Genomic DNA, 25,077 nt, shown 5'->3' with positions numbered 1-25,077 from the left:
TGGAATTTATTTATTAGGGGATTTTGGAACAAGTCTGTCAGTTTGCTCTTTGGCAGAACTCTAGTCTGCAAGTGAGGTCTATTTATTATTATCTATTTATTAAATGTGTACAGTGACTACTTGTGTGTACAAAGTGGTAATTGTCTCCTGTTGGCAGCAAGCAGAATACATTTGAGAAGGAAAAACAGCACATTCCAGTGGATAAGCACTGGAAAACCATATGGTAGGACTGATCTTTGTGCCTCTAAATCCTCTACACCCTAATTGTGTTAAACTCCCATCTTACACAAGAGGGCAGACTTTCATTTAAAAGAAAAACATTTGCCTGTGGCATTCTCAAATGTGCTTCCTTAACAGTAACTTAATCATCTGGTCAGAACTGCCCAAAAAGCTTTTAGGGCAGATTAAAAGAAAGTTCCTTGCTATCTTTATAACTCAATAATTCATTAATTTAGAGCTTAAGTTCTGAGTTGGTCTGAGTTGTATTTATTAATAGAAGCAGAAATCAGGAAATGTAAAGTTTCCAGGGAAAAATAAGCTTAATATTTGGGAGGAGACTGTTAACTGAAATACTGTATGTTGAAGAACAAATATATATGTGTGTGTGTGTATATATATTTTTCAATCTGGCTAAACTTTTTTTTCTTTGTAAATGTAATGATTTCTTTTTCTTGATGAGCAGTAATATCTCTTTATTTAGCAATAAATGCTAAAGAAAGATACAAATAAGTTATTTCAGTATTTGCTGTAAAATACACTTGTAAGAAACTGGCTTTCCTCTGGATGTGCTGTTTTGAAAAGTTAAAACAATGATGAGAGGAAACCTTGAAATATTTTGTAAGCAGTGTCTGGCAGACGCTTTCAGAAATTGAGTCTAGCACTCTTTGAAGTATTGATTACTTTGATCTCTTTAAACATACTAAAATCTCCAGTATAAAATATAGAATGAAAATGCAATTTCAGAAGATGGTAGATTATTTTAGATGATTTTAGGTGATCACTCAAAAATATCAAGATTTGAAAAAATCACAACATTAAAATTAAGAAAAACTAATAAATCAGTGCAAGTTGGGAATCCTTAAGAAACAGGGCCAGAACTAAACATGGAAAGCACTGCAAGGTGGCGATAACTTTAAAGTATGTGAAAGAATCTACTGTAGAAAAAGAAGAAAACCTTGGCCAGAAATCAAAAGCTTGCAAGATATTGAAAACTTCTGAATTGAGGAGCAGTAAGCTCAAAACCAGATACTGGCTAGGAAAACTATCAAAGGGTTTCAACACATTTGTCGTCAGAAAAAGCAGTTAATGAGCTATTGCTGCCAAGAAGCTGTAAAAGCTAGTGAAAGGGCTCAAGAAATCAACAGGGTCTGGCAAATTATATATATCAAATATGTTCCTACAATAAACTGATAAGCCTTGAATGAATTCTGGGATGCTGAGTGGTAGCAGTGCAGTAAGTTACGGTGCCAGGTTAGTTGGTAGAATTGAGTGATGTTACTTAAATTGATTGCAAAGTTGCAGCTGGATTTTAGATATATTCTTAATGAAGATGGGAAACCTTTGAGAAGAACTTGAATAGAAGAACTTGAATCATAAGCTTTGCCAGTGGCCTCCATCCTGACAGATAATGAAATAATGTGCCAGCAATTACATATGAGCATGGACTATCAAAGCATGCACTTAGTTGTGACCCTGCTTCATTTATATATTAAGTACTTTAGCCTTTTCCACACTTATTTCCTAACTTGCTAACAGAGAATATTAGGAATCTGTGTTTCCCCCTCTGGAAAGGATGACTGACAAATGAAGAACTAATTCTGCCTAGTGTTTACAGGCGGATCTAATTCGGAAAAGGTAGGGAAATAAGATGCGTGAACCTGGTTGGTAGCAAGGGCCCAACGTATATTAAACACCAAGGAAATTTTTGTAGCATATAAAGGCATCGCATGCCTGGAATCCATAAAACTGCTGGCCGTAAGCGGTGGGGCTGGTGCATCCCTTTGGATTTGCTCTCCCTGGGTGGGGCTCGTGCTGCATCAGCGCCCCTGGCACCGGCAGCGCTTCCCTGCTGGGGCTGCACTACAGCCACAAAGTTAGTTTGCCATTTAATTTCCGTACAAATAAGTCAAGAGTAGTCTCTTGTGCCTCTGGAGAGGAAAACACTATCACCTAGGTCTTACGTATATAATTTTTAGCACCTGCCAATTAAAATGAGTCTGGAAGATAGTAAGTTAAATGGCACAATGATGCTCTGTTGATATTTTTAGCTAATAACCCTTAGATTTTTGGCTCGGCAGTTGCTAAAGCAAATATCATCAAAGGTGCTGCAGAAATATTTGCAGGAGGTTTCTGAATATTTGTTTCCCCGGGTCTTTGTGATTCAGTAAACGTCTCATCTTTTTGTTTGTGTGCTTTTTGCCGGGAGAGTAAACAAGTCATCCTTTTTCTTCTAATGCTGTTTTCTGTCTGAAGGAACCAAATTTCAATGAATAGATCTGCCTTAGCAGTTTAGAAACTGCTCTGAAAATGCTGCCTCAGAGGAAAGAGTCCTGTCAGTTCAGGGTTTGAGAAGTTCTGCAGTTACTGAGGAACTGGGTCCTAAGTCAGCAAAAAAAAAGGAACTAATGTGTTTGATACAAAAGCACGCACACTATCGCAAGTTTATTGTGAGTGAAAATGTTTCCCTGTGTTACTACCTGTATTGCATGTGTAGTGGTGCCAGTCATTTCAGGTGATATTGATAAATTTGTGGGAAAATTGATGTGTAAGAGATTACGGGATTATTACACATCAGATTCCTTGAAAATCGAAATAAAGCTTTATGGTCATAAGCATGAGCTTGAGCACAGTTGTTCTGCCATTCTGGGGCTGTGTCAGGATGGTGCTCAGCTCCAGCTCACCAAAATAAGGTGTCTCTCCTTCGCAAGAGAGGTGGCTGGGGGTGCAGCAGCTGCCTGTGCCACTGCAGCTCTCATTAATCCTACACCTGCTTCCATCCTCCAGACGAGCTAAGGAGATGATGCCCTCTGCTCTTCTTGTAACCTGTAGCTTTGGGAACGGAGAGGGCAGCGATGCGTGAGGAGGTGGATGAGAAACTCTGGAGGAAAACAGAAGGGGAGAGAGCAAAGCGAAGAGGGATGTGCTCTGCATGTGAAAGAAGGGAGGAATCGGAGAGGCGAGCGACAGAAATGCAGGAATCTGCAGCAGTTGCATAATGGTGGTATAAATGAGACAGAGCTGATTCATGGAGATGTGTAGGATAAATTAACGTTTGGGCAGCACTTCATGTATTTAAAGCACTCTGAAGTACTTATTGGCGTTATTACTATTATTATTGCATTTCTTTTTTTTTTTTTTCCAGAAGACTATTTCAAATTTCCTGTTGTTGGGGCAGAAATGGCCCTGTTTACTAAACAATAATCTCCGGGAAAATGTCTTCAACTGTTTTCATTTGTAATAGAGTCCAAATCTTAATAGAGGGAGTGTCTTGCTGACCATTTTTTTTTCTCTAAATATTGATGTTGTTAGCAAATGTTACCTTCAGTAATGGAGAAGGCAGCTTAATGAAATGCTGAGGCACCTTATAGAATTTTTGATTATAGGTGTGTTGTCATTTTGGGGAAAAGCTTCCCTTTCCTCCTCTTAATTCACTTTTCTACTCCTTTCTCCCGTGTGTGATGCCTATTCCGTCTGCTCAGCCTCCTTTGCCACCTTTTAGGCTTCCATGGCCCTTTGGCGCTGGATTAAAACCCAAGAGCTGCTGTTGCCTTCCCTTCCACACCCCTGATTGCTGCGGACCCCAGGCACCCGGACAGGGACTCGTTCAGCTGATGGATAATACAGTAACACAGAGCCTCGCCTCTACCTTGGCTTGGAAAGAGGCCAGAGGAAAAAGAACAATTTTTCCCCAATTCCTTTTCCTTTCCCCAAGGTGGTTAGGGAGGCAGCAGGGAAGGAGGAGCGTGGGGAGCCTCTTCCCTGCGTGCCCAGCTGGCTGCCTGCGCCGCAGCCTCGGGACCGSTGAGCTCTGCTCGACTTAGACCCTCTGCTGCTTTTCCCTTTTTTAATTATTTTTCTTATTGCTAGGATTGTCTCCAAATTAAACTAATTTTTTGTTCTTTGGTTTGTTTTGTGTTTTAATACCGAATTTAACAGAAGACAATTTGATACTGACTAGTTTGCTTTAGAGCAGTTGTAAAGAAAGCAACATAGATCTTCTATAGAAGGAAGGTCCATGCTAGCTGTGGCATTTTTTTTTGAGTGGTTGCAGAGAAGCACTGAATATGGTGGAATTTGGCCACAGACACGCTGTGCAATAGAGCACTGCAATACTTTGTTGACCTGGAAGATGCAATGGGAGAAGAGCTTGAGGAATTTCTTGCTTAAATGTTTCTCTGCTGGTCACTTCCAGCAAGAGCTCTAGCAACGCTGTCAGTTTTGCCAATTGAACAGCATTAACTTGTTTTCTTTGTGCTCTTGAGTAAGAGAAGCTGGGAGAGCAGAGCGTCGGGAGTGCATCCCGGAATGACTGCGGTGGCTCCTGTAGCTGCTCACTCTCTTACCTAACTGTAGCTTGGAAGAGCCACGACCGGTTTCTTTTGGATAAGCGATGCAAACGGAAAGATTTTGAAGGGAGGAATTTGAACAGAGATGCCCTTTTTTACTGCGAAACCTTTTTGGAACGTGCATACAACTTGTATTCCTGTTTCCAGATAGGTTTCCGTTCTGTCGTTCTCCTGGCCATTCTTCCTACAGCTTTCTTAATTGTCATTATCTAGGTTCCTTCCTTAGCCCGTCTCCTGCGTGCAGCTTCCTGAGCTTTATTTCCAAGCCTGCCAGCAAGGCGGGTCCTCTCTGTCTCTTGAAGATTCAGGACGGAAGGACACAAGGTGCTTTAAAGTGTTTGGGGAGGCTTCCTCTGTAACAGTCCTAGGCTGAAAACCAAGTCTGGGCGCATGATCCATCCCCACAAAACCAGACTGAGCCCAATTGGTCTATTTTTTGTTTTAGTAGTAAATATTTGTGCAGTGGGGGAGATGGTTCATGTCTTCAGGAGAAAAGAAACTTCCTTGCTTATAGTGGGACTGCAATTATGTAACTTTATGGGCAAGTTGTTAAAGTGGCTTAATGAGAATTTGGGGAGGTTCAAAGCTTGGAGGCAGTGAGGAAAGATGCTCTCCTGGGCATCGTTATTATTTATAAATAGCTTAAAGCACATGAGCATCAGCCAAATGCTTCAGCATTTAAAAAAGGTTTTCTTTTCAAAAATAGCGTGAGCTTCCTTAGAATAAAATCAACTAGTGCTTTTCATCTCTGTGTGTGATATTTAGGACTCCTAGAAAGAAAAACAGCCCAAAGACACTATAAAAATATTGTATTACTCTCAGAAGGTTTATCTGTATGCTTTCCTAATAGCTTGGTTGCTTTAAAGATCTGTTTTAATCAATAGATTTCCTGACGTTTGTGACTGTTGTGATATCTATAACTTGGTATGTCTAAAATGAATTGCATCTGATTATGAAAAAGCACACGCACACAAACCCCAGTTTGGAGACTTGGTTTATAGCCTCCATTATGGGCTTAAATGAGATGTAAAGCTGAACTGTGGGGTTAAAATGCAATGCAGACAGCCAGTGCTGAAGGCTTAGCCTTAAGAACCTCGGAACTCCTTGTTTACTTTTCGTTTGTGTAAAACAGGAAAGTTTTAGCATGAACTTCCATACCCTAACAGGAATAAAAGAAAAAAACATTTAAGAATGGCTGCAGAAACTGAAGCGTTGCAACAGGGCTGTGGGAACTTCCCTGACTACATCACCAAGCAGGAAAGTAGCTGGGATTAAAGCACTGCTCCACTTCTAGGTTCTTGGCTTCGCCTCAGAAACGTGCCCTTGATTTGGGCAAAGGAGGAGAGGCAAAAATACACTTCACATTGGAGCTCGGTGTTTTCTTCTGAAGCTAGATCCTCCTTTCAGAAATAAACAAGTCATTGATGCATGATTTATTTGCTTTTAGCTTTCCTTTAAACACTGATCCTTAACTAGGACAGCTTCTCCCTCCGAGGTCTCTCTTGAAATTAGGATTTTGACAAGTACTAAAATACATTTTACATGGGTTGATTGTGATAAAGTACATGCATCTTTTAAACGGAACACACAATTGTGGAGTTTCACGGGATTTCTTTTGCAGAGCTTTTTAAAAATTAGGAAATAAGATCACATTTCAGAGGAGCTACCACCGGTGTTTGTAGTGATCTTTTTTTGTCTTCAGTAGGTGCTGCATGGTTTTCACACATTGTCACAATAATAATGCATGTCGTATAAATAATTTTTCAGATGGAAAACATGCTAATAATATCTACTGCTATGAGCTGAGAAGCTTTTTAAATTAAGAGAAGTATCAGCCATTCAGATGCTTACAGAATCACAGAAAGCATTTATAATGCAGAAATTCCCCATAGAAAGTTGGTGGCTTCCAAAGGGACATCTCCTTGTGCCATTGTGGTATGCTCCTCTTTCTCCTCAGAATTGCTTATGTTAGACAATTTTAAAAAAGTTTCTTTTGATATACTGACATATTTGGAAAGTGTTCCCAGGTTTGTTTGTATGACAGGGATCTTCTGTAGGATGAATATTCTGTTTTCTCAGGTACCTGTGAATGTCTGAGCCTAGTGGAATGATTTCTTTAGCTTTGCACCCTGAGTCGACAGCAACCGAGCTGGGAAGCCGGTCAGTATTTTTCCTTGCAGTGCAGATCCCAAGTGCCTTGTGCTTCTGGTGACTTGTGCATCTCTCATGTTCAGGTGTGTGCACGACAGACCAGGACTGACAGGTTGTCCTGACAGCTCCTCTTCTGTCAAGTAGTGGTGGATTTTGAAGGCTCTTCCTACGTGTGTGTACTTAGGAGTCTTGTTTATTATGTTTTGGGTTTTTTTTTTCCATGATTAAAGGTGGAATCTGAGTTATTTCTTCTAGCATAAAACATATAACGAAACCGTCATTCCTACTGAATATTAGCTCCGCGTCCAGTATGTAAAATCTGAGGAAATGCCGACGTATCCATTAGTAGGTTACTGGAATTGTTCTGACAGTTGTGGTTGCTTGATAATGACTTACAGTAAAGCCTCCCTTTTCAGTTCATTTAACTTGGTTCCTATGGGTAATATGGAGCAATTATATGGGAGGGTCAATCTATCCAGGAACTTTCACAACCACGAACAGAGAGCCTCTAGAAACTTCATTATGTGGCCGTTGGTGCCATCCCCTCGTTGGTTTTATGCCCTTCCTAAGAGGCAACCAGCTGCTGCACTTCATTAGATGAGAGGAGCTGTTTTCATTTTAAGTTTTTAACTGTGTTCTTGGGGTAAACTCTGTACTGCAGTTTATCAACAAGCCTCTTTCTTCCTTATAGATTCACTTGAAAGGAGAAAATATGGCTGTTACCCACTCTCGTGGGACTCTTGAGCATCAGGCATTCCCCCCTATAGACTTTCTGTGTGCCAAAGAGCTTTCTTGGCAAACGCTTCTTTTTGCAGAAACATTTATTTGACTCCGTTGCTAACTCCCTGTCAACTTTGTGCATTTTGGAGGTGCAGAAAAGTCTACCTCTGTTATCTTGCTTTTTTCTTCTCATACCCAGTGTCTTTTGCACCATCTACAAAGAATTCAACACCAAACGATGGTGATACTCAGTACCTTTTAAATTAAAAAAAATTCTCGTACTGGTTAAAACCAAGGTGATTTGGTGCTGTCCTGTTGTTTTTTCTTCACTGGCTTTGCAGCTACTCTTCATTCTTCTTGAAAGTGACCACCGAGCATCAAACACACTTCACATCTCATTTTAATGCTGATTTTATATCAAATATTTGTATTTGACCAACTTTTAATAGGCCTTGCAAGCAATTTAAGATGCTGGAAGTTTAAGATGCATTCCCTGTCGTCCAATATATTTGTTTTCGGGCTATTATAAATTCTCTCTCTCTCTAGATGACACATACCCCAGATGTGTGTGTCACACAGGCTCTCCTGCTGGGTTCCGGTCCACGATTAGGCTTCTGCACCAATTCTTATCCTTGTTAGCAGCTATAGGAGACTGTCCAACGCAGCTGAGCAGCTCCAGTGGAATTCACTGCTTCGGTGACACTGGAGTCTGTCAACCATGAGACAAGTCTTGTAAAATCTGGAAAAATATCTTCCTTGTTGTCACAGAAGAATGTCTTCTGCTTTATATTTTTCCAGTTCAGTTTTAAAGAATTTAATGATTTTTTTTTTGTGATAAGGAGACTTGATGGTAAGAAAAAAATCAATTGGAGCTGAGTTTTTGTGAGTACATCACTTATGATTAAGGAATGATTATGAAGATGGAAATAATTGACTCTAATCTGATTTGCTTTGTCATAGTCTGTATGTTTGTATTATTGTGTGAAATGTGTTTTGTAGTGTTGGCATTCCTCAAGGCTCTACATTGCCTGGTGATTCAGGGCTGTGAAAAGATAAAAAATGATCTAATGCAGGCAATTTAGAAAGAGCTGAAATTCATTTAATTTTCAATCAGAGAAAGAATGAAGTAAAATAATCAGTTTTGTCTTTGCCCTTTAGGATAGGGGAGAAGCCCCGTCTTGACCTAAGTAGTGATCGGTATTTCTGAATTTAAATTACTAACGTAGAGATTTGCTTTAAAAAACAAAGAAAATGGAACCTCGCTTTCATTTTAAAACTTGACGTGAAGGACAGGATTCTTTGCCACCATATACGCACGTTCCACTTAGTTTTTCCTTTGGATTAACTAACCTGTCCGCGTATTTAAATGACAAACTGCCCAATCTTCTTGGAAGTTCCAGTAGTTGCACAGGGGCTTGATGGTTTCCTGCACACGGCTGCTGCTGCTGGACGTGTGCCATTCATTACAGCGGCGATTGCCTCAGCATCTTCCAGCTTTTCCCTTTCCTATCGCATTTTCAGATGACTTTGTCAAAGTGCCATCTGTCTCGACAGGTGAAACTACATAACTTCCTGAAACAGTTGGTGAATCAGATTAATATTGCCCAGCGTAATCGTTTGCCTGCTTAGATGTTCACGAGGTAACTTGGGGTCTTTGGGTGCTCTTATGCTTTGTGTTCCTGGCCTGCCTTAATCCCACTGTTATTTCCTATAGTTACAAACAGTAAATTGATGAAGCAAGTGCCTGTTCCTCTCTGGTGGATACCAGTGTAAGTGAATATTACAGTCTGCATTTGCCAGCCACTTGGAGAGACCTAAATAAGAGATGCTTTGCAAATGCACGTACTGCTTTTGCAAGAGCATCTAGTATCTGTTGAAGCTCAGCTTTTGCAAGAAGGACTGAGTGAACTCAGCAAAACCCTAAGGAATTGTGATGCACAGATTTTTGCCAGAAAAAGATGTTCTTGCTTATAGTGCCGAGGAGAAGTTTTCAGTAAACAAAATGCCTCAAAAAGTCAGTGACGTGATGGCACTGACAAAACGCCTGACAATAGTCACTCAGCAGCTGAGGATCAGGGAAATGCGGAATTTTGTGTCGTAGTCCTTTTCCTCTGGGATTTGTACACCTCCTGGAGACTTGCAAGGAGGAGCCTTGTTTGGAAATATGGTTCAGACAGTCGTAAGATGAGGGTCTTTGGGGTAGGAAAAACATCCTGAAAGTTGCATGCAGTGAGTGTGTCTGATTCCTAGCTTTGTGGCTATTTACTTAAAGGGATTGCAGCAGTTCCCTCTCCTCTTACTTTTGCATCATTCATATGGAGAAAAGCTACGTGCATCTCATTCTTCTAAATAGTTGGGGTGGTTGCCATTTAAGTGGAGAAAAATCAATCTGGTGACTTCACATGTGTGTTGGATGTCGTGTGCTGGCGTTCGCCTCTAACTCATGTGTTAATTAGTACTGAAAACTCTGCATTACTCCATGTGGACATATTATAAACTTCTGCCTGTCGTTATTTCACAGGTAACTCCATTTGAAGGGTTTTTACAGACTCGCACATACACAAATGCTGGATAATAGAATTGAGACTGAACCTTTTAAACATGATACTCCCTGTATTTACTCATCTGATTAAGCAGTAAAACTGCCCACCTGCTGCTTTGTCTGATGCACAGAGTAGTTGGGCTCATTGCTCACCAGTGGAGACTCCAACTCCACCCAAAACCTAAGAGAACAGAGCAGTTCACTTAAGGTCTCTGAATTTATTCAACTTTCCTGGCTCCTTCAGTAAAGTAGGGCTATTCTAGGAATGTTTTGTTCCATAGAATTTTGATGTGTCACTTATTTCCAGCTAGGCATGTGATGTCTATTTTTCTTATAAATGTACAAAAGTCTTTTCTTAAATGGCCCACACTCACGCTTTCCAGTCTGTTTTCTGATATTTTTGCAGTTTATTCTTACTACATACTGACCTGACAACACATGTGGGTGTTAGAGGTGCGTGAAAGACACACTCCCCGTTGAATTTTGTGCTTGTGAGAATTGACAGCTCTGGAAACCCTTAATGCATCCCTTTCCTTTTCCACTTTACTTGAGGACGTTATCAATGCAATGAAACTTGAGACTGATTACACTCCTTTTGGGTACATAACTCAGGCATTTTGTAGCTCTCTGTGCTCATGGTAATAAGTACCACAGAGTGAGTATAAACGTTTTTTTTTTTTATTAAACCAATTTACTCGTAACCGGGTTGTGCCTTTATCTTGGTCATGGAAAGAAGCGTTCCAGTTTTACGAATGTTTTCACAGTCTTTGCTGCCCCAGTTGAGTCCCTCTCAACTTCAAGATAGGCAAAATATTTTTAGTGCTCTCTGTGCTTCGTATTTCAAGCCACGGACTGCCCTGAAATAGCAACTTTTCTGCTTTCCCTCCTCTTCACAGATAAATAGGGGCATCTTGTCAGCATCCTCTCCCGCAGCAGTTATATATATATACACACATACACAGATAAAACATACACACACACGCTGCACAACGTGCTGCTTGGTTGGGCCTCCAGTTGGAGGTGTGGGGGGATCTCCAGAATTTATGTGGGCAGAAGAAATATTCCAATTTGGGCAACGTCTCTGGAGTCGGACAGACTCCGGCTCCGCACTGGGGCCGCTGCTTCCCACGAGATGCTCAACCCCTTGGAGCAAAGAGCTTGGAAGATGGAGATGGCCCCGCTCTTTTAATGTCTTTTAATCCTTGTGTTCTGCCAGCAAGAAACACCAGTACCCACTACTGCCTAAGATATAGTCCTGTCGCGTGGATTGGTGTGTTAAAGCTAGCAAAGTCCCGTGTTGCTCTGCAAGAGGTTGGAGTATTGGGGCTGAGCGACTTGGAGATGCATCCGTGCCCCTGCAGCCGCCTGCTCCGTCGCGGTTACAGCTGCGGGTTGGGTTTATCAGGACAGGTCCTGACATTTCACAGCGGGCTGCAAAGGATTGATCCAGTTTAAAACCTCCCTAAGGCAAGTCGAGGACAGGGGGAAAAACACTCCAGCATTTTGCGGGTTTCCTTTCTCTTCTGATCTTACCTGTCTGATTTTGTTGTTTTGGGGTTTTTTTTAATTGAAATGTTCTCTCTGTGGTTCCGTGTTTTAACCTGTCTTTTCTCAGGATGCTGCGTAAAAACCTGATTAATGTTTGGCAGCAGGGGGGAAGGATGTGCGTGATACTGTAGCAGATGCTGTTTCTTTGTATCCATCACTTAATTCTCTTTCAATGGGTAATATTATAGGAAGAGTTTGTCTCATTAGCCACCATCAAATAGCATTGGGTAAACTAGCTCTAAAACAAAGTTTTTATATGAAGCCAAGTCTCAGCTCTTATTTTTACTCTCTTTTTGGGGGAGAAGAGAGGGAATGACCAGGACTAAAGAGCAGAGCAAATAAAATGATGTATTTTCTTATCTAAAACTTCTTTCCAAGCTGTCCTGGGCATTGTGTGCAGCTCTGCCTCAGTTGGTTTTAATTAAACATGAATAATGGAGCCTATTCCTCTTTTTTGTCTGTGGGTCTCTGTGGTCTTTATGTTCTCCTGAGCATCTGCTCTCTTACAGCTGGGAAATGCTGCTCTCGCTGTTTTTCTGTGCATCTAAAGGCTCCCATTATATATTCCAAATCTGCGTAGCAGTGGAAAACAACAATGTCCTGAAATAAAACATTCTAAGGGCAAGTTTGCTAAAGATTGCGTTAGAGTGAGCATTGCTTTAATGATCTAAAATATTCCATGCTTGTTCCTTTCTTTTAACTGCTATTTTTCTTTTGGCTTTCAGCTCAGATCGGCTGATAGAAGAGACAATAAGGTAGGAATGAATTTATTAACTTTAATTATTTTCTCTACAGGCAGTATTTATGCTGAGCTGTATCCAAAGCTATCAGACATTTTGTGTATACAATAAGTGTTTTATTTACAGCTGATAGGCAGTATTATAATTAAAATGAAGTGTTATTTTTTCTTTTTTCTTGTATTCAATTTTAACGTAAGGGCCTTGATTAATTATACTCATCCTAATTTAGAAACTTTAGGCTTGTTTTCAAAGGCAAATAGCCTCAATGAAAACAAAAACAGGGGTTGAGCTGAGTGGAGCTCTCTCAGGTTGGGCCATTCGAGGGCTAGTCGAAAAGTTGAGTCATTTCTCCTCATAATGACACATTTACGTGGCATGATATTCTCTAACTCTGCACATCATACAGGTAAGTGATTTAGTGGCCTGAGTGTTTAAAGGCTGTGGGATAATTCTCTGTCTTCTGGCTTATGGGCAGTTCAAGTACTCCAGTGCTGCCCTCTCAAACCGCTCTAGAAATATTCATGTCGAATCAGCGCATCATAAATTACTTTTATCATGTGTGTCCTTCCCAACTCTGGGATTTTGCGAATTGGTAATTCAGAGTGCCCAATTTAATGGTTTAAATTGTTAGGTTATTCTTTTAAAAAAATGAAAGCAAGATTTGATTTTTAGCTAATGCACATACTGGCAGGAGTGATCAAAAGGAATTATTACAAGTGTGGTCAGGCTCTGTGTCCATTAAGGGCTGGCTGTCTTAACTCCATAGGAGGTTCTCTGTGATTAACACAGGGGGAAAACATGCTAAATCGCACTAACGTACCGTGACAAGAAAAGAGGATTCAGTCAAATAATGTATGAAAAAGTGGATATAATCTTACCATAGTTAGCCTGGTGAGCACGTAAAAATCTTGGCCACACTAGTAGTTCTTATCTTTTTCTAAAAAAAAAAAAAAAAAAAAAAAAAAAAAAAAAAAAGCCATAATTCTAGTGCTTTTCTCTCTTAGGAAAACACTTGACTCAACATTTGCTGAATCTCCTCTTTGCTGTCACTCTAGTAGCTGGAGCATTGAAAAGCTTCTGATGATTTATTTTTAAATTGAATATTCTGCAAAATGACTAATATCTTATCATGCAAGCTTTCCATCTACCCTGTTGGTTGTGTGTCATGTGAGAAGTTGGGAGTAAGTCTATGCTTAGTAAGTGTATCTGCATATAGATTTACCTGAGCTAGGGGATGCAGCTGTAGCAAACTGGAGCTCAGCACAGGCCAGCTGCCTGAACATTCCTAAATTAATTCCTAAATTAATTTGGAGCCTACTCAAAAGCTCCATGGTGTCACAACTCGTTGCCAGCAGCAGGTGCCCTGGCTAGTTTAAAAGTGCTTTGAGTTGCAGTTGCTTTGAGTTGTGCTTCACGTGTGATAATTCCAGCAACACAGTTCACTCCTGGTGCTGCTCGGTGAAAATACCATACCATAGTGGTGGCCAAAAAGCCTCTGTATTTCATACAGAGGCAATAGGAAAGGGCTTGTTTGGTAGAAAGAAGCATTTAACAGGACATGTGGTTTAGTTTATATCAGTTTATATTATTTTAATTTAATTCAGTCTTTGTGGAAGCTAGGGTGAATTTTCTTAACTCCTTTCCTTGTCATACCCAATAATTGCAAGCATTTGGGTATGTTATTAATTGGTGGTAAACCTCTCGTTTTAGTGTATTTCCCAGAAGATTTTTGTCCCAATTTAATTAGTCTTATCTCTCGATAACCAAGCACGAGATGGAATTGTTCAGGGGAAACTGCTCTGATACAGATTCCTAGAATGAAGTGAGATATAATTAGCCTATTCTGGCTACTAATATTGTTCCATCTTCAAGGGTTACATCTGCTGTAATTCATTACTCATATTATTTGGGTGCAATTCAGGAATTTGAGATCACTATTTCTTTATTTTTAAGGACTGTTTTTTTAAACAGCCATTGCAAGCGCAGGGAAGTGTCATTCTGTGATTGCAGAGGCTTTTGCTGACAAGCTGGGTGCAGATAAAGATAAAAACTGAAATACAGACACTGACGTTTCCTGTATGTGGTTCCCCCGCAGGAGCAAACCAACATACAAGACTTTTATGGATAGATAAGGTGCAATTTTTCACAAACTCTACAGATGAGCTGGGCTGTTGTCCCAGGTGTTTTATTTGTACTAAAGTTTTAATCTATTTTTTTAAAATGAATTATATGATATAGGTTCTTACTGCAGCATATTTCTTCCCAGAAAGGAGTGGGATGTGCTACTTTGTACTGCAGTTCTTCTGGAACAGTGCTCGCTTGCCTTGGACATATTTAAATATAAGCATGGATTTTTGCTTAATATGTTCAGTGTTCTCAGGTTTTCATTTCAAACATTATCACTTTCTCAAAATAGCAAATGATTTATTTTTTGTTTTCTAACAGCTTTTATTTTGAAGGAAAAAAAAGAGAAAATGTAAAGCTTTGCATATGCAATATGATCAGCTCTCATGACTTTATTGTAATACTGTTTCTGATGCCTGAATCAGGCAGTTGTGCCAAACCACCCACAGTTGCAGCTTCTGTAAATTAAAAAACAAAATAAAAAGAGAAATAACTGGAGGATGCCTTCCCCCTGGTTCTAGAGGGGAAAAAAAAAAAAAAGCAGGAATGTCTCTCCAGACACTGGTGCTCCAGAGGACCCTTCATGAAGTGACCCTTCATCACTTGTTTTTTATCAAGAGTCTGGGTCAGTGTGAGGGCTGTACTGCCCAGCAGACACATGGATGCATAAAAGGTGGGTATAGAAGATTTGGGGCCTTGGCTATAGGAGATTTGGGGTCTTAGTTGTATCCAGAGAGCCCGGCTGGAGAACCCCAAGGCAAAAGCACTTGCATTTCCAAGACTGTGTTACTTTTCATCTTGGATTTACTCAACAAACAAAATAATCTTCAAAGTAATTTGAAAGATTACATACAAACATGCATGTATATATAAAAATAAGGGTTATATTTAGAATTACTACAAACTGAAAACTAGAGTTTGCATTTTTATGCAGAGACGTAGAGCCCATCTCTTACTCGTAGACGTTGTCATATCATAGATGTTTTCATAAATTTAAATGAATGAGCAAATATGATTCATGGAGTCACAGAATGAGACTATTTCCAGCAATACATGAGTTAATTTGATTTTAAAAACACAGCATGTTCCTTTAGAGCTTTATTTTAATTCCTTATCAATGTAGATTTAATGAAGCCATCTCAAAGGATGAAGCGAGGAGTCAAGTTTTTGGTGTGTTTTACTTGATTATAAATGCAGTGTGTGTGTGTGTGTGTGTATATGTATATATATATACAGGTATACGTGTGTGTGTGTGTGTATACACACACACGTATACCTGTATATATATATACATATACATATACACACACACATATATATAAGGCTGCTCTGTGTGTTAAAAATACCTAGCAGTTTGAAGCAACAAACAGATGAAGCAACATTAAACTTGTCACTCTGACTCCTAGATTAATTTGACTTCAATGATGCTGGAAATGGCTATTTCTCCATGTTTTTCACACTAGTGAAGATATGAGGTTATTTTTGAAGACCAATTTGTCTGCTCACATCCAGCACTATCAAACATTTTGAGGATGAACTTGAAAACTAGCAGAAATTTTTAGGAAAAATGCTTTCCAGCACACAAATGTAAAAGGCTGCTGCTGGTTTGTGAACACCATGGATGGCTCTTAGTGGCTGCGACCCGAGATGTACCCAGCTGAGGTTGTCCCCATTAATACTGTGCTGGAAGAGTACTCTGGCATTAAATATAGAGGGCAGAATACAACTGACTTTTAGGAACTTGGTTTATACCCAGTTGAAGCAATTTAATCCAGTGTTGCACTGAGGATAGTTCATGGTGCCTTCTGAATGGTAAGTCAGAGTCTTGGAATCACCAGTCACTGATGCAAATGGTTGGGGTTGCACATAAGGATGATTTTGGATCTCAGGCCAGGAAGCAAATATGCAGAGAGCTGGAATTTGGAATTTCTTACCCTTTCTGAATGCATTTGAAAATTTTCGTAGTTTATCAACACTATTGTCCACGTGGATAAACTGGAAGTCCTGACTGCCATGTAGTTTGAAGCATAGGAAGCCAGTGGAGGAAAAGGTTGTCCACACTTAAATATAAATTAAATCAGCAGGAAGGACCTAATTATGAAAGCTCAGATCATTCTATAATCAAAATTTCTTTATCTTCCTTTTTCCTGCATTTTTTCTTACTAAATGGAGATGAACATTGGAAGTGCTATTACAAATACTTTGGAATGTAAATTTATTTATTTACACTTAACTCTTGGAAAATGAGCTAGTTGAAATGAATCATTATTGGTAATCACCTGTCAAAAAAAAACATAAGAAAAGTTTAATTCCTCATGTGGAGTGAGGAGATTGGGAGAATAGATTAGTACTCATTATCAGTCTTAAAAGAGAGCCTTGCCAAGACTTCAGAATAGTGCTGAAAAAAAGGAGAATGCTCTTAAAAGGGAGGATTTCTGTGTTATAGTGCCTGAATATTTTAATAATGTGGGGCCTTCTGCACATAAAAAATAGATTATGGTAACTAAAAAACATTTAATCCTTCTGTGATAAATGGTGAGTAGAATTTTTGAAATGTAAATAAATGGCATGCTTGATCTAGGGAGAATATTGTGTCAAGAGTAACTAAGTGAGGCCAATAATGTGAAAAGGAAGAATATGATTGATTTAAAAAGCATCAGTAGATAAGGAAATGGTAGCAGTAAGTTAATGAGAGAGTATTAGAGATGAGATTGAAACTTAAACTCTGTAAGGAAGGAAATGAGGAAACCACAATACCTGAGACTCTAGTTCCTGAGAACTGTGGATTTTTTGAATTATTATTTTTAGTAGTGCTTCAGTTTAAGTCTCAGATTATCTAAGATAGAGACTTAAGAAAACCAGCTTGTGTTTTGAAAAATCAAAGAAAAGTACTTTTTATTTGAATTTTGTCTCTTCATGGTAACTTAAAGTGAGTTCAGTCCTTGTGTGTGCCATCATGACGTTGCATTCCCAGGACACATGCTAGCAAAATTTAAGCTTTTTCCTGAGCACGCTTCAGTAAAATCTATTACATTGATACAAAATTTTCTTATAATCCGTAAGCCCCAAAAAAGTAAATCACGCTCTTTCTTCTTTTTTGGTGTGGACTTTACTCCTCAGATGTTAAAGCAGGAACTCTGTATGGCATGCTAATCTCTAATAATTCTTTCCCAGAGGCATTTTGGAGGTGTCTCAGCAACACTTTATATCCTGGCAATCATCTTGTGTTTCCACTTTAATGGATTCCTTAATGAGTCATTGGATGCATCTTTTGAAACCACGTGGCTTAATTCAGGAGTGGTTTGAGAGACGCCACGTTCGGATTTCACTGGGACATCTATCAAAGATGGTTGGAGATGTAAAATAAGAAGCTGCAATAATTGAGCCGACTTTCCTGTGTGCAGCTGTGAAATGTTATTTGATTTTTTTCCATCTCATTGCCTGGTAATTCAAAATTCCCCTAGTGCTTTTCTCGGTAAAACCTGAAAGTTTTTCTAGGGTCGTTTTATTTTGAAAAGTAAAGAATGAAACTTGTGTGCTGGGTTGCAAGTGCAACCTGTGAAATGCAGTGTCTTCTGCCATATGATACTGTTTGCACCTACTGTTCTAATCCTGCAGCCCCTTTTACAGCCTTAGGTTGTAACTGGTTTTCCATATCTATATACAGCTTTTTTTCCCTCCTGAGAACACTGATTTATGCCTCTGTTACAGGCTTTTCTCTATACTCTCATGTAGATTTTGGCCCAGTAATGATGCTGCTGTATCGTTACACCACCACTTAACCTTGCATTCTTCCAGAACAGTTTCCCTCCATATTTAAGACTTAAGATATCCTAGAACTCATTTTAATATTTTTTATTCGAGTAGGTACAGTCAGCAGCACTACAGCTGTCATATTCTGAGCTATTAATGCAGCTGTCTTGTATTTATGTCCCGATTTGTTTATTCTTGCAACATATACCAGCCAAGGAGAACAGTATTTGTCAAACCATTCCTCCTAAGCACCACGTATGCAGAGCCTAAACTTTTATATACTCTTTCTCCAGCTGTAAGTCAGTCTGTGCAGCTTGACAAAGCTATTGTGTTCTACGTAGCTAAATAAAGTGTTAGCTGTGACTATAAATAATAGTTTACCGTTTCAATTTCTGTTTTATTATCTTTTTTTTAATGGACTGAAGAGAAATGTGAAGTGGGAAAAAAAAATAATATTATTAAACTTTTTGTCAACTCAGTAATTCTTTAAAATTTTCATTTAAATGTGATAGTAAGAATACAGGACTTTTTTTTTCCCCAATGTCCAGAATGTCTTAAAGTTGAAATGGAAATATGTTATATTCAACCACATTGCCTTCTTATGTTTGGAGAAAATAAATACGGCTAGACTATGTTTTATTTAAAAAAAAAAAAAAAAGGCAATGTCTAAAAATTATATAGCCATGGATGACATTCTTCATTAGGACCAAAGTTCATAAACTTATTTTTTCTGTGTTGTGATGGCGGGTACCATTTGACATTATACAGCTCCTTCATCTCCAGCTTGGGGAAAGCGGATTGGCCTTGCAGCGCCAATTAATGGAAGCGAATCTGAAATTTATTTGGAATTGGACGACAGTCCTGATCCCAAATCAAGTGGATCACTTGTTTATTAATCAGTTTATTACGTTGATAGATCTTTAAAGACGTGGTAACTGCAGCTCCTAGCTAGGTTGTGTGTCAGGCTCCCTGAGCTACGTTTGTGATTTACGCTTGTGATTTAAAAAAAAAAAAAAAGCTGAATTTAGAGTTTATGCCCCAAAAGAGCCTTCAGGTTTGTTTGCAACGTTGAATGTTTTTTGTCTTATTTTTGATGGGGTTGAGGGTGGGAGGGTAACACTGGAGACCTGCCTGCTTCAAGAAGATGCTTTTTTTTCCAGGTCTTTCAGGTTATATCAGAAGAGAAGTCATTTAAGAGCAATAGATGCTGATTAATNGGGGGGGGAAAGTGGTTTCATTCATACTGCTTCACCCCATTCATTGTTCCCGACGGGAGCGTTGCCTGCGCTTCCCCATTGTTTTAGCTGTGCATTATTCCTAGCACCAGCAACCTGATCCGTTCTTTTTTTTTTCCCTGCTCCAGCATCGCCATGGCAACTAAAGAGAATATGACTTCGCAGAGAGGGATGTTGAAGTCGATACAAAGCAAAATGAATACCCTGGCTAGTATCCTTCGCTAAAGCTTGCGCTGCCGGTGCGTAGGAAAAGCTCTGGGAGGGTTTTCCAGGCTGGCGTTTGGAGATCGAAACGCTTTGCGGGGCCACTTACCCCTTCACTGGCGGCAGCCTCGTCACCAGGGCCTCCCAGCTCGTGTTTTCCCCCTCTCCCTTTGTTAATGTGACTGCCCCTGGGTGACAAACAGGGGGACAAGGGCATTTTGCTCAACTTTGAACGCTGTGTGTGCGTTCGCAGCATTGATTTCCCTGCATGGATGCGCATTGACAGTTAAAGGTATTCCTGGCTGCTTATTTTCTGAAAAATATAACTGCATTTTGCTTTCTGCTCACTTTTTGAGTGAGCTTTCATTCAAGGCTGTCCACAGCTCAAGCTTGGCGTAGATCACCCATTGTTGTTGTACAGCTAAGTGTTTTCATGACCTGAAGATCCTCTTGTCTGGCACAGGCTTTTAAGCTTTGGGTCTGTTAGTCACTCCTATTTTGTGCTCCTGGCTAAGGAACGTGCTGCGGTGTCAAGCCATGCGTGTTTGTTGTTTTTCCCTTGCTTCTCCCTTCGTACTACAAGGGTCCAACAAATATTAGTATCATTTGATTAGACAGATTGCATCCTGCAGAGATGTAGTTGGGAGAGCCATAAATTTCATTGCAGATCGTAGCAACTGGCAAGAACAAAAGAAATTCAAGAAGCTTTGGCCTTAAAAGATTCTTGGGTCAAAAGATATAAAGCTCGGGAGCTTATTAACATCTCGATTGTTGTATTTTTATGTTAAAAGAAGTTTGACACTTAAATGATTTTACAGTTGAAGCAATTTTTCCTTGTGTGATACACAGCGAATGGGGCAGTTTCATGAAAAACACCTGTTTTCACTATAAAATCTAGCTGTTATCTTCATCATTAACAGAGTAATTAAATAAATTCCATATTCATGTCATATGCCAGATATTTCATATGCCTGGCACTATTTTTTTCATTCTCTTTTGAACACAATTAGTTAAAATGAATTAAGCTCTACATCTTGAGGCTCTACTGATTGAGGCACAGGTGGTTCAGGTGAGTAAATACCAGATTCTGTGTGAATTTGACTTCTAAGCTGTTCTGTTCTCCCCTTTTTCGTGCTTTTATTGCAGTTGTAGCCTGCTAATTCACCGTTAGGCTTCTGCATTGCATCTGCTTTCTCCAGCTTGGGAGTAGTTTCCCTTTCCTTGCAGTATCGCTGGCTTCCACACGAAGCTGAATGTGGAGGCTCATTGACACAGACCCTCTCTGTTGACTTAACCTTGACTCCGATTCCCTCAAGATCGGTTTCCTGCAGTGAACAGCCTGATTCAAAGGATCAACCTTCGGAAACGGCGAGATTCGCTCATCTTGGGTGGCGTTATTGGCATCTGCACCATCTTATTGCTGCTCTATGCTTTCCATTGATGGATGTTCCCCGTGGACTCTGCGAAACCTCATCACCACCATCCCTCGCCCCCAGTCAAGGAAAAGTGAGTGGGGGAAGAGACTTCCAACAGCCAGTTCCTTAGGGCTGGGAGTTGAGCATGATGTCTAGAGTTTACGGTGGTAGACTGCGACACTGGTTCTGGGTTGAAGCTGCAATGTTTCTCCTTCCCTGCCGTACGTCCTCCTTTGGTTAAATTTTACATAAACGATTTTTGCATTTAATTCCCTTTCTCACCACGAGGTAAGTGAACGCGTGGCACTTTTCAGCACCCCTGGAGCAGCTTCCACGCTCGCTGCCCATGGGGAGGTCTGGTGGGAGGCTGAGAAGTGGGAAGTCTCTTTCCCCCCAGGCCAAGCACAGCACTGAACGCTTGCTCCTTGAGAAGGATATTGCAGCTTTAAGCCGTCAGGCTGGTTTACTACAAAATATGTTCTGTGATTGTTTTTTAATTCGTGGATGAGAGAGTAATAGTCACTTCTGCGTAACTTGTGCTGTGAAAACTGCTTCACACCAATTTCTCAAAGGATCGTTCAGTTCACTTTTTGCACAGAATATGAATAAACTAAACTACCCTCTGACAAGCATTTATAAGGTTACTTGTGGCTTTAAAGGGACTAACACGTCCCCCTTTGTAAAATAAAGGGAGCACAGCATTCTAGCAGCTATCTGCCATAGTGTTCAGTCATCTGAGAAGCGACCAAACACGAGTTCACCTAAAAGTAATCTTTTGGGTCTAAATACTCTGATTTTGGCTGGCATCACAAAAGTCTTTATTAAAGACATGATAAGCAGTTCAAAAAGCCTATATTGTAATTTAGATAAAGTTATTCTAATAGCATTAATATTTTTACACTGTAAGTAGGATATAATCTGAACTGTCGATTGGAAATGGATCCTATGCTGGCTATAGCTGGTGGCAAATATATCTGTGTGCAAAACTTTTGGATGTAACCCCTCAAAGTAAAGTGGTGAATGTATGAATGGCTACAGAGTCAAACCAGTCTTATTTACACTTAGCTTGGGGAGAATGACAATGGCATTTTTTGTTTTCATGTCCAGACATGCAACGTGAATCCTGTTGTGGTTGTGTCTCTAAAAAACGACTTTTGGGACTGGCTTTGATATTGCCGTCACAAATTACAGGTTTTCCCTGCTCTTTCAACCGCTCTTTCCGTCTGTCACTTCATAACATAGTAAATTCAAGCTGAGGCACTGAAGTATCTTTCTAAGGACTGGATTAATCCCGTGTTTTCCCTCTCCACAAGCAATTTGTAGTGTTCCTCATAGATTCCGTGTATTCCATTACCCGCAAGCATTGGATGCTCTCCAGGTTCTGGGCACAGTCCCTGTTCTGCAACACAGTCCAGCCAGGACAGTCACAGTTTTATTACTGCTTTTTATAGTGTCTGTGCAGTAACTTGTTGGAAGGAGTCATGGCTCGTGCCCATGTAGAGCTGCACTGTCTTATGTGAAACACTCATGTGGACTTGAAGGTTTGCTTGCAGAATAACAATTTTGTGTTAAAAAAAGACTACAAAGACGTGTAACTGGTCATCTTGCCTTTGCTGTTAGGAAGCATTTGAAGTTAATACGGATGTAAAATTATGGGGCTTGTATTTTAAATAAAGGATAGTCTTCTGGTTGATTTGGAAATGTTCCTGGTTTGAAATAGTGTTCATTAAAGGAGTTCATGGAAAAACATTGAGGAATGAAGGAGGTTTAGTAATTAATCTGTATTTTGGGAGATCAAACCTCTTCTCTGCTGATTTATTCTTTTTCTTTCCCTAAAGGACCTCGATTTGGCAGTTGTGCTTCTGTTTAGGATTGTTAGGATTTGATTGCTATATAGCTGGCAATATAAGATCTGCAGTATCATAAATAAATTCATTTATTTAATCTTGTAACCAGTCTTTTTACTGGATTTAATTATTTGGTGCATATACTTAATCCTACTGTGCAAAAAAGCTGCTATGGAAAATATGTAGATTATAATGAATATGTAAACCTAATGGAGTTTCCATGTTGTGGAGGAACGGATATATTTTAGTATAAAGACAAAATTATGCGGAATTATCAGTGATAAACTGTACTGGAAATGGTTTCAGTATTGGCAGCCCCTCTGGTTTTTGTTTGTGTTGGTATTGAAACAGAGTTTTGTGTTGAGAAAACACAATTAACCTTGCAATCGCCCCTTCCTCGTCTTGCTGTGGCCTTCTGATAATGTTTGGCATTCTCCCTTGCTCTGAAGTGAGGCACAGAGCTGAGAGGAGGACTTGCTAGTTCTCCTGAACCATTCTAGCAATGTGGCTCTATAGTCAAGGCCATGGACAGGAAAATGAAGACAATGGATTTTAGTCCTTAATTGCAACTTTAGAATTTAATCGCAACTTGCATGTATGTCTCCTGTTGCTAAATATGTTCTCTTAGTTGTTTTGTTCTGTGTGATTCCTCTTGAATCCTCCTTTCTGTGGTTGCTGGCAGTGTTGGAAGTTTGTGCCTCCACTAAAAAGATTTGTGCAAAGAAAATTGTCTTTAAGCCATAGAAATGAAGTAAATAAATCCAGAATGTTTCTACAAATCTCTCGCCCAGAAATGCTCTGTTACAAGAACAGGGCATATCATTTCATATTTCATGTTATAGCCTCATCTCCTTTTAAATTTCTTCTTTATTCTTACCCGTGCACAAGAACCTACTTCAAAGGCATCCCACAACCTGGTAGCTCAGCGTTTGAACACGACCAGTCCTCGTGCTCCCTATTGCCAGGTGCTTCAAATGAATATTTCAAACCTTGCTTTTCAGCCTGTTTATTCTTCAGGTGCTTGTGTGCCCTTCAGGATTGCTGCATCGAAGCATGGGCTTCTGCCAGTGCCCACTGGCGAGCGCTGCCGTGGCCACAACTTATCCCTAGCCCTTGGCTAGGATAACGATGAGCAACGATGCTCATCAACGGGAGCAACAACGGAGCAAGGACTCGGCCATCGCGCGTGGCCCTGGGACCAGCCAGTGCCGTGGTGCTTTGGGAAGCCGTCCCTGGTCAGCGTTGAGTTCAGAAGCTGCATAGCAAAAGGTGGTGTAAATTCCTCCTGGCTTCGTTACCCCCGCACGATCAACTCGTATTTTTCTTTCGTAACTTTAGGAGCCCTTGCTTTTGGGAAGCCTTAAGTTTGCTGTGAGGAGAAAGAGTCAGTTCCTCACTGAAAGGTGAAAATGGAAGAGCCAAATATGGTGGTTTTGGTGATGCGGAGGTCCCAGATAAGTTGGGTGACAGCCTGTCCCCCGAGGCCGTGTTCCTGAAGCTGCCCAAAACCGCTGCATAGGGAGTGAAGGCTGGGCCTCCACTTTGGGCTGTTTAACTAGCAGTTTAGTCAAGGTTATAAATGCCAAATGGAGCAGTTTGTTTCCCAGGACCTCTTGGTGTGCATATCCTTTTCCTTTTTTTTTAAACTTAGAACAGCAAAGAGAATAACTGTAGGATTTTGGAAATAATTCCAAAACTCTGTAACAATACAGGATTATTCAGGCAGGGAGACTGAAATGAGGAACATACTTGAGATAAAGGTGAGACACATTCTAGGTGACATCCACAAATCCTCTCGTGGCTCTGTATTTTCTTGGTGACTGGTTATTTGAAACCAATGCAATGCTTTCAACTCAGATGCATAAGCAGTTGTTGCTCTGGCTGCTACTGAAAGAGGAAAACAGTATGAATCCACACTCTGTCAAGACAAAAAGAACACTTTCTCACAAAATATCCCCATCCAGCCCCTGGTAAATTCAATTTTGATTGCACTTTCTGATGTTTTGATTTTCATATAGCCTCTTAAAACTTATTTTATTGTAACTGTAATATTTTTTTGCTCTCGCCTATTGTGCATTCTCTGTATGTATTATAAAAGGCTTTGATATGTAATTTAATAATAAACTAGAATTCTAAGCAAGGTGCTTGTGTCTTTCCCCATGACAATTTTTGCCTCTTTCCGCTGCAGTGAAGGCTCAGAGGAGGTTCACGAGCTCATCTCTGCAGTTCAGCA

General features: G+C 40.0%; 1 protein-coding gene across 2 annotated transcripts in view; it reads left to right on the top strand.

Moving 5' to 3' along the window:
* The window catches only part of GOSR1 (golgi SNAP receptor complex member 1), a 30,525-nt gene extending 5,906 nt beyond the window's left edge, over positions 1-24,619 (top strand). For both annotated transcript variants that reach the window (XM_026036960.1, XM_026036959.1), the window contains exons 7-9: positions 12,252-12,281; positions 19,507-19,589; positions 20,899-24,619. In XM_026036960.1, coding sequence (XP_025892745.1) covers positions 12,252-12,281; positions 19,507-19,589; positions 20,899-21,023 — 238 coding nt within the window. In that variant the 3' untranslated portion in view covers positions 21,024-24,619. The remainder of the gene's footprint in view (positions 1-12,251; positions 12,282-19,506; positions 19,590-20,898) is intronic.
* Positions 24,620-25,077: the final 458 nt, after the last annotated feature.

This window comes from Nothoprocta perdicaria, unplaced genomic scaffold, assembly GCF_003342845.1.
Source record: "Nothoprocta perdicaria isolate Ctin4 unplaced genomic scaffold, notPer1 scaffold_189, whole genome shotgun sequence".
NCBI lineage: Eukaryota > Metazoa > Chordata > Aves > Tinamiformes > Tinamidae > Nothoprocta > Nothoprocta perdicaria.
Note: the sequence above shows the minus strand (reverse complement) of the source record. Positions and strands in the feature narration are given on the sequence as shown.